The 17660-nt window shown below is 42.5% G+C and overlaps 2 protein-coding genes across 2 annotated transcripts in view; one reads left to right on the top strand and one right to left on the bottom strand.

The window, feature by feature from the left end:
- Positions 1–17660, top strand: part of LOC139387827 (mannose-P-dolichol utilization defect 1 protein-like) — a 275911-nt gene that overhangs the window by 100739 nt on the left and 157512 nt on the right. The gene's annotated exons all lie outside the window — the stretch shown is intronic.
- LOC139388520 (uncharacterized) lies at positions 1085–6764 on the bottom strand. The gene is made up of 3 exons (XM_071135221.1): positions 4573–6764; positions 2112–2417; positions 1085–1790 (listed from the first exon to the last, which is right to left on the bottom strand). Exons 1-3 carry the CDS (start codon positions 6749–6751, stop codon positions 1525–1527), a joined length of 2751 nt encoding a protein of 916 aa, XP_070991322.1. The 5' UTR covers positions 6752–6764; the 3' UTR covers positions 1085–1524.

Raw genomic sequence — 17660 nt, 5'->3', positions numbered from 1 at the left:
TGGTAAACATGTACAGGCAAAATATTCCACAAACGAGGAGAACACTCAAAGAATATCTTGGTGCAGTTTTGTCTAAATTTAAGCACACACCTATGTACCCTCTTAGAAATAAACCTGCTATCTGGAACCTTAAAGGGTTCTTCGGCTGTCCCCATAGGATAATCCTTTGAAGAACACTTTTTGGTTGCAGGTAGAACCCTTTTGGTTCCGGGTAGAACCAAAAAGGGTTCTACATGGAACCCAAAACGGTTCTACCTATAACCAAAAAGGTTTCTACATGGAACCCAAAAGGGTTCTACCTAGAACCAAAAAGGGTTTTACCTGGAATCAAAAAGGGTGGAGGGGGAGACAGCTAAAGAACCCTTTTGGAACCCTTCTTTCTAAGAGTGTAGGGTTCATCTTCTTATATCTTTCCAACCATTGTCTGTTGGAAAGACAACATGGATAGATCCATGACTAAGTCCAGTTCAGTAACAGTCTGCTGCATCTGTTCAACGTTGCCTGTGTATCATTGCTGCTTCTATTTACCATCCTTCTATTGACACCAGCTCTGGTTTCATCCATAGTGTTGTAGGTTTCTGATTTCAACCCATTTCTCTAAGAATTGGCACAATTAAATCCGCTCACTCCTCCACCCGTCACACAATGCTATACTGAACAATTCTCACAAGAGTAAAAAAAAATGACATTGACATTTACAATCCAGTTAGGAAAGACAGAACTAAACCAACAATATGGCAAGATCAGCTGTCCTCTGGGACTGTGTCACTTCAGTTGAGAGGCAATATTCTAAACGACCAAACATTTTGATGGGTAAAATGCATTGGAATGACCTTTCTGGAGCTATGTATAGGGTTATCATAGTTTAATGGTGGGGTGTCACTATAGTTGTTTCTATTCTGGTTCTGCATGCATTATTGATTTTGTAAATGGACTTGTGTCAGACCAGGACTCATTGCACTTCCTTGGTTTCTGTAATGCTATAAACCACAAGCATCAAATTAGTCATCTGATCACAGTGGATCATGGGAGATAATATTTACATGTTTAAGTCATATAGCAGATGCTCTTATCCAGTGCAATTTACAGGAGAAATTAGGGTTAAGCTCCTTGCTCAAGGACACATCAGATTATTTTTCACTGAGTCAACTCTGAGATTCTAACCGGTGACCTTTCGGTTAATGGCCCAACGCTCTTAACCGCTAGGCTACCTGCCCCCTTATCTGCCAGATATCTAAGCATTGTATAAAAATTGTCAAAATTACAAATGGAATTGGATGAGGATCAGGTTGGCCAGAAATGAGACTATTTATAAAAATAACCAATCAAATTATTTCTCCCATAATCAATAGAAGTGCACTATTTCAATCTTCAATTCATCATCTATGCCAATAGGGACAATCTGTTAATCAGCGTTCCCTTCTTCATCATTCTACCTTTCATTTCTCCTTCACAAAACTATGGCTCGCCCAATGCGGGTTTCCTCCATCCCTCAATTCTGTCCCTCTAATCAGTCTCCCACTCTCAGACCTGGGTCTCCAGGCCGCTGAGTTTGGGGGTCAGGATGCGAGGAGTGACCCCGGAATTGAGGTCCCTCTCAAACTCCAGTAGCTGACCCATGAAGTTGAGGTTAGGAGACACCACAGGACGACGGCCCCGCACGTACTTGTAGGCATCCGTCATGGTCATCAGGGTGTGCTTCATCAGGTAGGCGATGATGATGGTTGCCGAGCGGGACACGCCTGCTTGACAGTGAACCAACACTCCACGCCCACTCTGGTGTGCCTCCTCTGTGCATAAAAAGAGGTGGCTATCAGATCGCTGAAATTCATCAAATACACAGCTTTTTCTGGATCTGACTCTCCAGTTCTCGCATCTTCCCGTTTGATCCATTTATAGCTCCCTAACTGTCTCCCCAGTCAAAAACGTTGAAATAGGAGATCGAGATCAGAGGAAAAACTTAACATATGAATCATCATGATCCTTACCTTATCTGACTGCTAAAATACTTCAAGTGTCAAATATTCTAAGCTCAGAGAGAAAAAGACTGAAAGACAAGAATGAGGATAGAGAGTGCCGTAGAACATGAAAGTAAATATTGTTCAACTCACCAATGAACTCAAACACCTCTTCAAAGTACTGACGCAGGTTCTGCTTGCTGTTGTCGGTAGCCGGCAGTCGTTTGTAGTGTATCAGGCTGGAGCCGAGGTGGTAGAGGGGCAGGTGTGTGGTGACGTTGACCACATAGCCGATGTTGAGACGCAGCAGTAGGTCCAGGTCCTGGGCGTCCCTCTCGTTGCCCAGGAAAAGGAAGGGCAGGATGGGGCTCACCACCGCATTCTCCACGTCAGGGGTCATCCCAGTCTCATCTGACAGGGAAGCCGGGAGCGAGGAGGAGAGCGGCAGAGTGAGGTGCACTGGGATAGGAGAGGGCCACACAACACAGTGAGAGATTGCTGTTAGAAAGGACAATTTCATTTGATTTGGATCACTGGCTGACATGCATTCACCCTGAAGCATGCCAACATAGATCAAGCATTGGAGACAGAAAGAGTTATGAAGAGATGTGTGAATGAAGGAGAGACAATGAAAGTGTACAATTTATCTCATTTATAGTTCTTGTTTGAGCATGAGTATCATTGGCGTTCACTTTACACACGCAGGGCAAAGAAGTATGCAGCTCTGAGGAATTGCTCAAATGCTTACATAATGTCATACATATTCTCCTAACAGGAAGAGGGAAAGGTACAGACATGAAAAGATGTCTGAAACTACTCTCTTCATTCTATACTGTATGTCATCAACACATCCTGCACTCACTTAATGGAGTGGGAGGAGGCTGGAGTTAAGTAACTATTAAGAATAGAGAATACATTATAGCTTTTTGGGTCTTCATCATTTAAACGAGTACAGCTTAATCTCCCACTGACAGGGTTCAGCGTCAGTGACACCATTTCCTTTAGGAAAAAATAACATTAATTCAGCTATTCTAATCTCCCCCTCTTATCAGCGCTCTTCTCCATTTCTCTCTTCTCCGTCTCTTTTTTTCTCCAGAGCCTAGGCTATAATTAACAGTCATTATCCCCAGGTTCCTCTTAAATCACCAACATGTTAGAACACCGTAACATATAAATAGAGATAGGCAGGGGATTTAAAAGAAAGGGAAGCAGGGAAAGGTAGAAGAAAGAGACAGTAATGAGAATAGGAGGAAAGAGATTTACTGAAACAAATGGTAATTTCTGCAGTCAGACATGAAAGCTGGTTTATCCATTGGGGATTTTTTTTACTGAAACTATCTAAGTGTCCATAACTTTCTGTCAAAAATGTACAACAGTCCAAAACCATCAGAAGTAAACTATATGTACAAAAGTGTGTGGACACCCCTTCAAATTAGTGTATTCAGCTATTTCCGCCAGATCCATTGCTGACAGGTGCAATCTCCATAGACAAACATTGGCAGTAGAATGGCCTTACTGAATAGCTCAGTGACTTTCAACGTGGCACTGTCATAGGATGCCACCTTTCCAACAAGTCAGTTCGTCAAATTTCTGCCTTGCTAGAGCTGCCCTGGTCAACTGTAAGTGCTGTTATTGTGAAGTGGAAACGTCTAGGAGCAACAACAACTCAGCTGCGAAGTGGTAGGCCACACAAGCTCACAGAATGAGACCGCCGACAGCTGAAGCACGTAGTGCGTATAAATCGTCTGTCCTCGGTTGCAACACTCACTACAGAGTTCCAAACTGCCTTTGCAAGCAACGTCAGTACAATAACTGTACACCGGGGGCTTCAGAAAATGGGTTTCCATGGCCGAGCAGCCGCATACAAGCCGAAGATCACCATGCGCAATACCAACCGTCCGCTAGAGTGGTGTAAAGCTCGCCACCATTGGACTCCGGAGCAGTGGAAATGCGTTCGCTGGAGTGATGAATCACGCTTCACCATCTGGCAGTCTGACAGATAAGTCTGGGTTTGGCGGATGCCAGGAGAACGCTACCTGCCTCAATGCATAGGACCAACTAGGAGGAATAATGGTCTGGGGATGTTTTTCACGGTTCGGGCTCGGCCCCTTAGGGAAATCTTAACTCAACAGCATACAATCACATTCTAGATGATTCTGTGCTTCCAACTTTGTGGCAACAGTTTGGGGAAGGTCCTTTCCTGTTTCAGCATGACATTTCCCCCATGCACAAAGTGAGGTCCATACAGAAATGGTTTGTCGAAATCGATGTGGAAGAACTTGACTGGCCTGCACAGAGCCCTGACCTCAACCCCATCGAACACCTTTGAGATGAATTGGAACGCCGACTGCAATTCAGGCCTAATTGCCCAACATCAGTGCCCGATCTCACAAATGCTCTTGTGGCTGAATGGAAGCAAGTCCCCACAGCAATGTTCCAACATCTAGTGGAAAGTCTTCCCAGAAGAGTGGAGGCTATTATACCAACAAAGGGGGGGACCAAATCATTCCATGATTTTGGAATGAGATGTTTGACGAGCAGGTGTCCACATACTTTTGGTCATATAGTATAAACTAAAAGACTGAAACAAAAAAAGTGTGAATGACATCCTTACCTCTGCCGTTCTCCTCATCCTGCTCTCTGTTGACTGAGTTTAGGACCAGGTGGAGGGACGGGGCGGAGGGGAGGGAATACCGTCCCTCTGCATCTCTCTGTCTTGGTTTGGGTTTGAGGAGAGTGCTGGGAACTGACGGTGCTGTTGAGAAGGAAGAAGGGGATTGGGGAGAGGGGGAGCGGGGGGAGGGGGTGCGAGGGTATGCCATATCGTCTTCCTGCCCCATGCCATCCACCATCCCTGTCTCCCCACCTTTCTTCCAGAGCCTCTTCAGCGAGTCCCGGCCTGGATCTCGCCCAGGCCCAGACCCAGACCCAATGAAATCCAGGACGGCCATCTTGCCCTGCTGAAGCCGGCGGCGGCCAGCGTGGTCTGTTATCTGATTCCGGGTGAACTCCAACAGGTTCTTACAGTCCAGGATAACAGGGCTGGTTCCGTTGCTGCTGTTCTGATTCTGACCGGCACATGTCTTCCCCATTCCCATCCCCATCCCGGCACAGCTCTGGTGGTTCTGTTGAGTTTTAGACCTGGTCATCTTCTTCGCCAGCTCCTCGGGCCAGATTGTGCGCACACTGTAATCATCGTCATCGGCGGGGAATACCCCCATGGGGTGCCCTGACACTATACCCCTCCCCATCCCGGGGGGCTTTCTGCCCCGGTGGGGGTTGAAGGTCACCACTATGGGGTCGCTGCTACAATAACTGCAGGTAGAGCTGCCGCCCTGACTGGCTTTGGGGTTGCAGCCACTCACACAACTCTGTAAGGCTCGCAGCGGGGCTGAGGAGGATAGTGGGGTACAGAGCAGGCATCCCCCCACCAGTTTTTTGCGGAATGCAGCAGGACTCTCAAAGGCACCAGCCTCCCCGGAGCAAGAGGCACATCGCAGGGGTCTGAGCAAGCCCGTCCGGCAGTCCGACACAGTGCTGTTGGAGGATGAGGTGTTGGTGGTGGAGGCTGTGGACAAACATCCCCCCAGAGTTCTTAAACCCATTGTTGAGCCCCCTGTGTGGTTCACCCCTCCAACCCCGTGGCCGTGGGCGCAGGAAAAAGAAGAAGATGGACTCCCCCCACCCCCCTGACAGCCAGCAGAACGTCCCCTGGCCCCCCTGCAGCGGACCAGCTTCCAGCAGCCACAGCTGAAAGGATGGGAGAAGTCGATGGTACAGGTGTGGTCTGGGCTGGGGAAACCTCCACGGGAGGAACAGGGGGAGAGGGGTAGGCCGTGGAGGATCTGAGGGCGATGGTCCCTGCCACGGGATGGATGGGGCTTGTTGAGGGGTTGCTGTAATGAGGTAGGAGCACAGGGTTGGTGGGAGGGAGGGGAAGCAGGGTAATGGGAGTTTAGGACGGAGGCATGGGGAACAGGAACAGAGTTGTGGTGGCGGGGCAGGCTGTGGGCGTTGGGGTTTTCATGGACAGGTCCCAGTTTGGAATTCTCTTTGTTACCCACGCAGGGCACTTCCCGGGCACCTCTGGGGGGGAAGCTGGCAGAGCAGACTTTGGAAGCTGCGTCCTGCGCCTTCTCTCTTCTGGACTTGGACTGCTGTTTCTGGGCTGGGACAAATTCTAGAACCCCTCCTGGGGACACTGCCAGATGATTCTGATGGTGATTGCCTAGTGAGGCCTTGATCTGGTTCTGTGGGTGGTTTTGGAGTTGATGCACTGCTCCTCCAGGCTTCCCTGATGTTCCCCCAGCTTTTCTCTCCCCGTATCCGGGATCCAAGCACAACGAGACCCTTTTTTTGCCCACCTTCACACTCCCACTGCGACCTAAAGTGTTGCTGTGCCCTTGTCCTTTTGTTCCTTTGTTCACGGATAACTTGATGTCGATGGTGTGTGTGTGTTGGTGGGGTCTAGGGCCAAGAGTCACAGTCCCGTTGCTGTGACAGTGGCTAGCGGTGTGTCTGACACCCTCTGACACGATAGCCTTGTTGCCCTTGGTTTTCTGCAGACGGGATGATGATCTGCTCTTGCATTCCACAGACAGTGAATTCGGGGAGGGAGGATTAGGGTGGGATTGAGGAGGGTGGGGATGAGAAGGGCGGGAGAGAGGTTTGTTGCTGAGGGCTGTTATATGGGAGTGAGGCTGTGGTGTGGTCTGTGGGGAGGGCCCACGTAGGGCCAAGTTTTTAGGGCGCTGAATAACCACTATGCGCTCGCCAATAGGGAGTGGAGGCATCTGGGTCTACACAAAGCTGTGTGTGTGAGAGAGAGGGAGAAAGAAACAGAGAAACAATGTTAATATCAAATTAATGTCACAGATTTTTTGGTATCACAGTGTTGGGGAGTAGTAAACTACATGTAATTCAACTAGTAATTTAATTACATTTTACAGTAGCTTGGTGGTATTAAACTAAATTGAAATCTTAGTAGTGTTTTCAGTAGTTCATTACTTTTTTTGCTATGTAGCGATGTAACTAACTACTGGAACTACACTACTTTTTTTGCAAAAAGAAAAGAAAACATGGGTGAAGTAGACAAGAATTGACTTTCTTTTCAGCATCAAACCAGCCTAATTCTCACCTGAAACATAGTTTTTGTTTTTAATAGGCTAAATTAAACATTCTGTTTACATTTTAGTAATCTGTTCTGCAATTTGTAGTCTATGACATTTCAGATTTAGCTATGATCATTTATCACAAAGTAGTTTCGATATAGTGAACTACTTTTTCAAAGTAACCTTAGTTCAGTAAACTATACATAGGTTTCTTAAGGGTAGCTGTAGTGTAGCTGAACTTCTTCCAGTGTGAAGGAATTGGTATCTTGGCAAACTATATTTTCAGAGTAGCTTCCACAACACTGTGGTATCATCATCAACATCATCACATTTTTTTAAAATTCGGAGACATATTTACATCACATCGGTCCTACACCAAGCTATGTAACTACCTCGCAACAGACTAGTTATGGAGATATGGACACTTTTGCTTGAAAAAAACATCACTTTGGGAAATACTATTAAACAGTCTGTGTATACATACCTAGTACACAAGATATTTACATGTGTTATTTCTGCAATAAGGCCAGAGGGGGTGTGGTATATGGCCAATATAGCAAGACACAACGTGGAGTGCCTGGATACAGCCCTTAGCCGTGGTATATTGGCCATATACAACAAACCTCTGAGGTGCCTTACTGCTATTATAAACTGGTCACCAACATAATTAGACCAGTAAAAATACGCTCTGATATACCACGACTGTCAGCCAAGCAGCATTCAGGGCAGGAACCCCCCAGTTTATAACCCCGTATAGATAATGCATAATAAAGCCTATTAATTGAAATTGTTGCAGAGTTCGAATTCAAGATGAACACACACATGACTGTTACTTGACTTCTGCTGCCGACCACCGTGATGAACACTCAGAAGAATATGTGAAGCATATTTCGGTTAGTCACCGTTAGATTGGAAAAAAATATACACCAAAAACACACAGGAATTAAATCAAAACAAAAAGACCAAAATACAGCCTTTATGATTTTGCCAAAACATGGCAGACACCACTGTTTCATTATTATATTTTTTTTTTACTTCAGTTTATTTTAGTTAATACTTTCTTAACACTTATTTTTCTTAAAATGGCATTGTTGGTTAAGGGCTCGTATGTAAGCATTTCACTGTAAGGTCTACACCTGTATTTCTATTTATATTTATAATGGATCCCCATTAGCTGCTGCCAAGGTAGTAGCTAATCTCCCTCGGGTCCAGCAAAATTTAGTCAGTTTATACAATTTTAAAACATTACAATACATTCACAGATTTCACAATACACTGTATGCCCTCAGGCCCCTACTCCACCACTACCACATATCTACAGTACTAAATCCATGTGTATGTATAGTGCGTATGTTATCGTGTGTGTGTGTGTGTGTGTGTGTGTGTGTGTGTGTGTGTGTGCCAATGTTTGTGTTGCTTCACAGTCCCCGCTGTTCCATAAGGTTTTTATTTTATCTGTTTTTTAAATGTAATTTTACTGCTTGCGTCAGTATTCGGTGCATGTGACAAATAACATTTGATATGATTTGATATGTTTTAAGAACATTTTGGTTAAATATTTTGGTGAAATTGAAGTCAAAAGAATGGTGGGAGACATGGAGTAGAACCAAATGTCTCCCTGTTAGAAAAGGCCCTTTGCCATAGCACAGCAAACTAGAGAGCCAGCTGTAACTGCCTGAGGCACCTACTGACCATCGATGTACGTAACCTATAAATAAGCACTTCGTCATGAAATACTTGAATAAAGACTGAAGGAGAGAGGGAATTCTGGGCAAAGCTTTAGATATTGTATTATTTTCATTATCATTTTTTTCTACCCTTTAAATAAAAACATGGGGTCAATCGATGCCTAATTCTCATTTGTAGTAACGACTTTGCTTTTGTCATCTACTAACCCCTATTTACTATGACAAAACCCATTAATTCGTTTTTTTTTGCATTAAAGAAGATTCTCTGGGACAGGGCAATGGAGAGAGAGAGAGAGGGAGAGAGAGAGAGAGAGAGAGAGAGAGAGAGAGAGAGAGAGAGAGAGAGAGAGAGAGGGAGAGAGAGATAGAGAGAGAGAGAGAGAGGGAGAAGAAATACAGAGGGAGAGGTTGGGAGAGAAATAGAGAGATGGGAGGACAGAGATATAAAGAGACAGAATATGATGTGACAGGGTAGACTACAGACTAGAGGGGAGGAAGAAACATGGCAAAAAGGCACCGAGGACGTATTCACACCCCCGCAACACGCACACCAACCCATAGACAAAGCACACCATGTTTGCATTTCCACATGCATACATCAACGCACAGAGCTTGGTGATGGTATCCTCATCTTTTTTCCTTTTTCAGCCTTGCCTTTGTAGCCTGTGGTGGAGGGGGTGGGGGTTACATTGACCCAGTTTTGTAATGGTGGAAGTCAACATCACTCTGATCACACATTGTAAACACCTCATCAGCACATATCTGAAATTATATTCACCCTTGATAAAGATGAGCAGACTGTTTAAAATAAATAATTCAAATATAATAATACAATTGCTCAGAGAAACAGATTTGGTTTAACATGTAATACTTTTTTTTCTCAAAAAAGTTGGGGTCAAAATTACTGACACCCAAGTTTTCAATAGCTCACCTTGCAAGCATAATGGCACTGAGACTTTTTCTCAAATGTTTGATGAGTTGGAGAACACATTTGGAAGGATCGAAGACCATTTCTCCATACAGAATACTTCCAGATCCTTGATATCCTTCATCTGCACTTATGGACTGCCCTCTTCAATTTAAAACCACAGGTTTTCAATGGTTTTCATGTCCGGAGACGGCCGTTGCAAAATTTGGATTTTGTGACCAATCATGATGCTGTCGTATTTTCACGTCATCCAACAAATGGAAATGCCCACCCACAGGGCAAACATTAGTTGAATCAAAGTTGTTTTTATGTAATTTCAATGAAATTGCGTTCAACCAATGTGGAATAGATGTTGAATTGACGTCTGTGTCCAGTGGGTGGGGCCTCATTTATCAACTATTTCCTACTAAATTCTGGTGTACGTGGCGCCACAAATGATTGAGATTTATCAAAATGTGGATGGAACATGTTTTCATTGATAAATCAGAGCCATATTATATTTGTGCTAAAACCCCACCTGGAAAACGCCCTCAATTAATATTTTATGGAAACAAAAACACCCTCATTTGCTGTATGGCTTGGAGATGTTGGAACTGGGCCATGACAGCTCCTAAAAGAAAGCACAATGGAACATTTTCTCACATTTCTGTAGATGTGTGGGCCGAACTCTGCAGTGACTTTTCCAAACTAAAAATGCATGCTGCCTAATGAGTGACAAACACTGGTTGTACATTGTGAAAGATTGCTTGTCCTTTCAAACTAATTAAAAGTAAATGCTACAGCCCACACTTCTATGCAAAAGACAAACTGATGTTACAGTGCCTTGCGAAAGTATTCGGCCCCCTTGAACTTTGCGACCTTTTGCCACATTTCAGGCTTCAAACATAAAGATATGAAACTGTATTTTTTTGTGAAGAATCAACAACAAGTGGGACACAATCATGAAGTGGGATGACATTTATTGGATATTTCAAACTTTTTTAACAAATCAAAAACTGAAAAATTGGGCGTGCAAAATTATTCAGCCCCTTTACTTTCAGTGCAGCAAACTCTCTCCAGAAGTTCAGTGAGGATCTCTGAATGATCCAATGTTGACCTAAATGACTAATGATGATAAATACAATCCACCTGTGTGTAATCAAGTCTCCGTATAAATGCACCTGCACTGTGATAGTCTCAGAGGTCCATTAAAAGCGCAGAGAGCATCATGAAGAACAAGGAACACACCAGGCAGGTCCGAGATACTGTTGTGAAGAAGTTTAAAGCCGGATTTGGATACAAAAAGATTTCCCAAGCTTTAAACATCCCAAGGAGCACTGTGCAAGCGATAATATTGAAATGGAAGGAGTATCAGACCACTGCAAATCTACCAAGACCTGGCCGTCCCTCTAAACTTTCAGCTCATACAAGGAGAAGACTGATCAGAGATGCAGCCAAGAGGCCTATGATCACTCTGGATGAACTGCAGAGATCTACAGCTGAGGTGGGAGACTCTGTCCATAGGACAACAATCAGTCGTGTATTGCACAAATCTGGCCTTTCTGGAAGAGTGGCAAGAAGAAAGTCATTTCTTAAAGATATCCATAAAAAATGTTGTTTAAAGTTTGCCACAGGCCACCTGGGAGACACACCAAACATGTGGAAGAAGGTGCTCTGGTCAGATGAAACCAAAATTGAACTTTTTGGCAACAATGCAAAATGTTATGTTTTGCGTAAAAGCAACACAGCTCATCACCCTGAACACACCATCCCCACTGTCAAACATGGTGGTGGCAGCATCATGGTTTGGGCCTGCTTTTCTTCAGCAGGGACAGGGAAGATGGTTAAAATTGATGGGAAGATGAATGGAGCCAAATACAGGACCATTCTGGAAGAAAACCTGATGGAGTCTGCAAAAGACCTGAGACTGGGACGGAGATTTGTCTTCCAACAAGACAATGATCCAAAACATAAAGCAAAATCTACAATGGAATGGTTCAAAAATAAACATATCCAGGTGTTAGAATGGCCAAGTCAAAGTCCAGACCTGAATCCAATCGAGAATCTGTGCAAAGAACTGAAAACTGCTGTTCACAAATACTCTCCATCCAACCTCACTGAGCTTGAGCTGTTTTGCAAGGAGGAAAGGGAAAAATGTCAGTCTCTCGATGTGCAAAACTGATAGAGACATACCCCAAGCGACTTACAGCTGTAATCACAGCAAAAGGTGGCGCTACAAAGTATTAACTTAAGGGGGATGAATAATTTTGCACGCCCAATTTTTCAGTTTTTGATTTGTTAAAAAAGTTTGAAATATCCAATAAATGTCGTTCCACTTCATGATTGTGTCCCACTTGTTGTTGATTCTTCACAAAAAATACAGTTTTATATCTTTATGTTTGAAGCCTGAAATGTGGCAAAAGGTCGCAAAGTTCAAGGGGGCCGAATACTTTCGCAAGGCACTGTAAATATTTTGTTTATCAATACATGATTTTGCTTCTATCTCCTTCCTTGGTATAGGCTCTGAAATGAAATAGGCTAGCCTATGATGTTGCGCTCTATCGCACAGCAATAATGTAGCCTACCCATACTGTCACATACAGTCAAAGCTACTTAATTTCGAGCATGCTTGGCAATTGAATGAGCGATTGATAAATGGTAGCCTACAATTTGTTGTGTAGCATGAATAATTTAAACCAGTTCTGTCAGAAAAGGAGAGACATGTCCCACTGTGCAAAAACTGGTTAAATCAATGTTGTTTCCACGTCATTTCAATGTCAATTCAATGAGATGACGTTGACTCAATGTGGAAAACTGATTGGGTTTGCAAAAAGTCATCAACGTCAGGGAATTTCGTCTTTTTTTCACCAAACTTTTAACTTAAATCCATTGATATGGTAAAATATTGAGTTGATTTCAAGTTGAATTCACGTTAGTTGACAACTCAACCAATTGAGTTGAACTGACACCGGTGCCCAGTGGGGTCCTGTAATATGATTATGATTTAGGCTTATTATAAATAAAAGCATCAAACACCTCCCATTTCCCCAAATAAACAATAAGCATATTTGCTTGCAATACAGTGGATCAACCCTCTAGAAGTTGTGCGCATGCATAGTTAAACACTTGTGAAAATACGCACACCTTCCCGTCAAGTTGGAAATGGATAAACACCAACCTTTGCGGGAAAACTGGTGCATGCGAGGTTTAGAGTGCTTTTGTTGTGCGCACGCACCTTTGATGAATGAGGCCCCTGGAGTTTGCCAAACAGCATTGGTACTGATGCTTTGGTCAGATCACATTAAAATATAGCGCTTTGGCCATGCACACACCAGTGGTGGGTTTGGCGTTGAAATCAGAATGGATGAGCAGAAAATAACCCCTTACATATTGTAAAATATAGTGGTGGATCTTTGATGTTATGGGGCTATTTTACTTTCACTGGTCCTGGGGCCCTTGTTAAAGTCAAATGAACTTAACCCAATACCAGTATATTTTTCCCTAAAACCTCTGCCAGGAGGCTAAAACTTGGCTGCAAGTGGATCTTCCAGAAAGACAATAACCCCAAGCACACATCAAAATCCACAAAGAAATTGTTAATTGACCACAAAATCAACATTTTGCATTAGCCATTTCAGACTCCGAACTTGAAAACCATTGAAAACCTGTGGTTAGAATGGAAGAGGGCAGTCCATAAGCGCAGATGAAGAAGGATATCAAGGATCTGGATGGATTCTGTATGGAGGAATGGTCTAAAATCCCTTCAAATGTGTTCTCCAACACATTTTCTAAAAGGTATCAATGTCGTTATCCTTGCAAGGTGATGTATTAAAAGGTATTGATAACAGACAGGGGTGTCAATCATTTTGACCCCCACTGTTTTGAGAAAAAAAAACATAACTTGTAAAACTAAATCTCTTTCTCTGAGCAACTGTATTAGTAGAAAATAATATAATTTACCCATTTCTTTAGCATACAATATAGCTCAGTATTTAAATGGTTTATTGTATGCAGTCATTTCTGGTCATCTTTATCAAGGGTGTCAATAATTTCAGACCCCACTGTACATGAAAACAGTGTAGCGGTGTATTAATCATACTATCTAAGCACAGTCAGACCAAAAACACACATTGCAAACCTAAAAAACATACTTAAGAAAATGCTTGAAGCTATGCCTCGAGATCATTATCATCATTGTTCATCAGCCCCATTCTGAACATTATTGTCACCCTATCTAAAATCGCAGCCAGTAGGTCTTCATACATTTTGGAAAAGAGGTTCTGAATTTGGAGGCTTGATAAAGGGCAAAGAAATATTAGAACTTAGGCTTACATAAAAAATATTATGATGTGCAAAATAAGTCCATTATGTGATTATTGTTATAATGATAGAAAGAGTGGCTAAAAAAATGTTGAAACTGTTGAAATTCTGTCCCCTCATGTCACAAAGGTGAAAGAGGTAACCTGATGATTACTCTGACTCTGAAGTAGAGGACCATGTGAGATTCACAAGGCACTGTATGTATCTTTGGGGTCTTATTATCAATCTACTGCTGAAATTATCTGAAATTGTAAGGTTCTATTTGAAGTCTTCAGTGACCTTTCTTTATGTCTCTACACATTCACAAACAGACCTACCTACCTAGTATTTATCCCGGTTTTCTGTGGACAAATAAAGGCCTGCTGCGCCTACAAGAGAAGAGGATAATAATAACAACAACAGGCATGGTTGAAAGAACACTAATAAATTGACTGCTGATAACAGAGGAATCCCATAAATAAGGTGGAATCATACAAGAGTGAAATTATTTCGCGCATCGTCAGACATCATTATGCTCAGGGTCCCGTCTCGGTCTCTGTGTGTCACTGGCAGGAAATAAGAAGCAGTCTCTTCTCATCTCCATGAGTGGCGTTTTACGGTTGCACTTTGATCGCAAATATGCTATGCTAGAATTATTAGGCCTGGGCTATATAAAAATAACCAAGATAATAATACATTGTAATATAGAAAACGCATATCATGTAAATAATTCATTAAAAAACCATGCAACAACAAAGAATTAGGTAAATAATAATGTGCAATAAATAATGGCTATGGCCTTATAGCTTAGTCTGCATGACCTACAACTCCAGCATCATAGCCCGGTTTGGTAGTCCAAATTAGGCCATGGAAAAGGAATCGTCATCGTCTCGTATCACTTTCACTCTCATGTTTGGTCCTGATCAATAATAGAAAGTATTTTCGCAAAGACTGCAGATATTTAGGCAAAGACTGCCAGGCGGTTAATAAGTAATGAAGGTGAATTTAATCACTCTTGATTCGTAGTGTCGCGTAAAAAATGGTAAGTGTCCGATGTATCAGTGAAGGGGATCCTAGTTCGAGGACGTCACTGTTCTAATTTGGATGGCATTTTAACGCACTGGCGTTTCTTATATGCATATAAATGTGTAACACATAGCCATAGTGCTGGATCATCATGTGGCAACAATAGCCTATAATAATCAGTGATTTAATATCAGACATGACATATTGTTCGTCAAGCTAAGCTGGCTAAAGTGTTTAAAATAAACTTACTTACGTTATGAGTGACAATTCCGTTTTATCTTCATGCTCTCGGTGTAATACAATTCCTTACGTTTTCATTGTTGTTGTCCAGACATTTGTTTGCACTGCAGGACCTATCATATTTTCGGATCCGTGTGCGGTGCAGGTATAAGCTTACATAGAAAAATATAGGACCATCGACACTAACCATCTATTATTAATTTAAAAAAAAAATAAACATAGAAAAGTGCTTACACCATACCAGTGTCAGTGCTTGTGCGTGTGTAAATGTGCGCTCGGATTTATGCGTGAGAGGAAGACAGAGGTTGCTGGAGGAAAGGGGAGGGGGGGGGGGGGGGGTGGGGGCGGGGGGGTTGGGGGGTAAGGAGGTGTGGTCTGTGGTCTGTACAGTGGATGACATCATTCCAGACCAATGGCAAGTAATATGTGATAAGGCAGCCAGCAAATTAAGCCTCGTCTTGAGCAGTGTGAAGTATAAAATGGTAGGCTCTTATGTCTTTCGACAGGGTGGGAGCTGGTGATAAAAGTGATAGGTATTCTATAAACCAGTGTTGTACTGGATGTGAAATTATGGAACAGTGAAAGCTTGAATACAAATCGATTGTTTCATTGTAGTTGTACAACTACAGAATGTTGTTTCAGCCATTGTTCAACCTCTTCACATATCCGATTGTCTACATATCCCACACATTAGGACTGTATCTGTAAGGCTGCATTTACACAGGTAGACCAATTCTGATATTCCTTTCCACTAATTGATCTTTTCACGTTAGATCTTTTTCAAAGCTGATCTGATTGGTCAAAATACCAATTTGTGGGGGAAAAAGGTCAGCAATTGGGCTGCCTTTGTAAAGGCAACCTTGCCACACATACAACAGAATGTTTATTGAATTTTTACACTGTCTCGGGAATAAATAAATATATATATATGTGAATAATGAAGGCTTGTCGAATAGTGCCTTTCTTTTTTTGGCTAGGACCCTTTCATCCAAAGAGCACCATCCCTACCACTCTCTAACATAATTTTCTCAGCCCAGAGCTTCAGAATGGCATAGGCCTAGGATAAAAGCTTGAAATGCTGTTATTTTAAACAACAACCAACAGGTGGCAACAAAAACTAGTAAATGCCTGTGTTGGGGTTTCAAGTTGATTGGTGCCCTGCCACAGAGTTTCTAAAAAAGCATATTTGGCCCTACACTTGTGTAGTTTCCGAAATGTGATTTGTTCGATTTGCACATTGATTCCTGGGGAGCCCAATGTCTCTTGGAGGCTACTCTGTGTATAAATATTATACTTTTTTGTGGTGCTCACATTGAGGAGGAGCCTTGATTTGATATTGGGATGCCCACGTCCCCTCTAGCTCCACTGTTATTCAAACAATGAGCTAGGATAAACATTTGCCATTAGTGGGTTAGGGGCTGTTCTGGAGGGCTTTAATGTGACAGAAGATTCAAGGTGTTGCAGATAGAAAATGAACTGTCAGTCCCAATAGATTTTTCAGCCATGATTCCTTAGCCTGGTCCCAGATCTGTTTGTGCGATATTTCCAATCCTTGTTTATAGCTCTTGTTCACCCAAGAGGGGGGACATCTTGGGTTCTCAATTGAAGCATGGACGACGGCACGCCCAATGTATACAACAGTACCGACGCTCTGTCTACCCCTTTACAAGATCATGAGTGCTGACGTAATCTTGACTTTAAGCATCAGCTATCAGAGCAGCTTACAGATCATTGCACCTGTACACATCCAACTACCTCATCCCCATATAGTTATTTATTTTATTTATATTTTTTTGTTTTGCTCCTTTGCACCCAGTATCTCTACTTGCACATTCATCTTCTTCTATCACTCCAGTGTTTATTTGATCATTTGTAATTATTTCACCATTACGGCCTATTTATTGCCTTACCTCCCTAATCTTACTTAATTTGCACACACCATATATAGACTTCTCTATTGTGTTATTGACTGTACGTTTGTTTATTCCATGTGTAACTCTGTGTTGTTGTTTGTGTCACACTGCTTTGCTTTATCTTGGCCAGGTCGCAGTTGTAAATGAGAACTTGTTCTCAACTGGCTTACCTGGTTAAATAAAGATGAAAAAAAACCCGTCACCCCTCATTATGAATAACACTGTTTATGCCTCTCCCTCTCTACCTCTCTTTGTGTGAGAGTGTATGAGAGAGAGAGATGTGAAAATAATTTAGAATCAAGTTTGACAACTTGCAATATGGTTTGGAAATCTTGGGAACTTTACGTTCTTATAATCGAGAAATAATTAATTAAATAAATAATAAATAATAAAACGAAATGTACAATTATGATACACCTTTTTAACACGATTTCCACATGGCCATACTTCCTTGTTGCGGCTTGTTTACGGAAGAGAGAGTTCTAATGTTGTTCTAATTAGCATCTCCAAACACCTGT

This window comes from Oncorhynchus clarkii, chromosome 29, assembly GCF_045791955.1.
Source record: "Oncorhynchus clarkii lewisi isolate Uvic-CL-2024 chromosome 29, UVic_Ocla_1.0, whole genome shotgun sequence".
Classification (NCBI taxonomy): Eukaryota; Metazoa; Chordata; class Actinopteri; order Salmoniformes; family Salmonidae; genus Oncorhynchus; species Oncorhynchus clarkii.
This window is presented reverse-complemented; position numbering and strand designations above follow the sequence as displayed.

Coding starts and splice junctions, on each gene's coding strand:
- LOC139388520 (XM_071135221.1), bottom strand. CDS start 6,751: ATGCCTCCACTCCCTATTGGCGAGCGCATAGTGGTTATTCAGCGCCCT. Junction 2,418..4,572: donor GGATGAGGAGAACGGCAGAG/GTAAGGATGTCA, acceptor CTCCTATCCCAG/TGCACCTCACTCTGCCGCTC. Junction 1,791..2,111: donor AGAGGTGTTTGAGTTCATTG/GTGAGTTGAACA, acceptor TTTTATGCACAG/AGGAGGCACACCAGAGTGGG.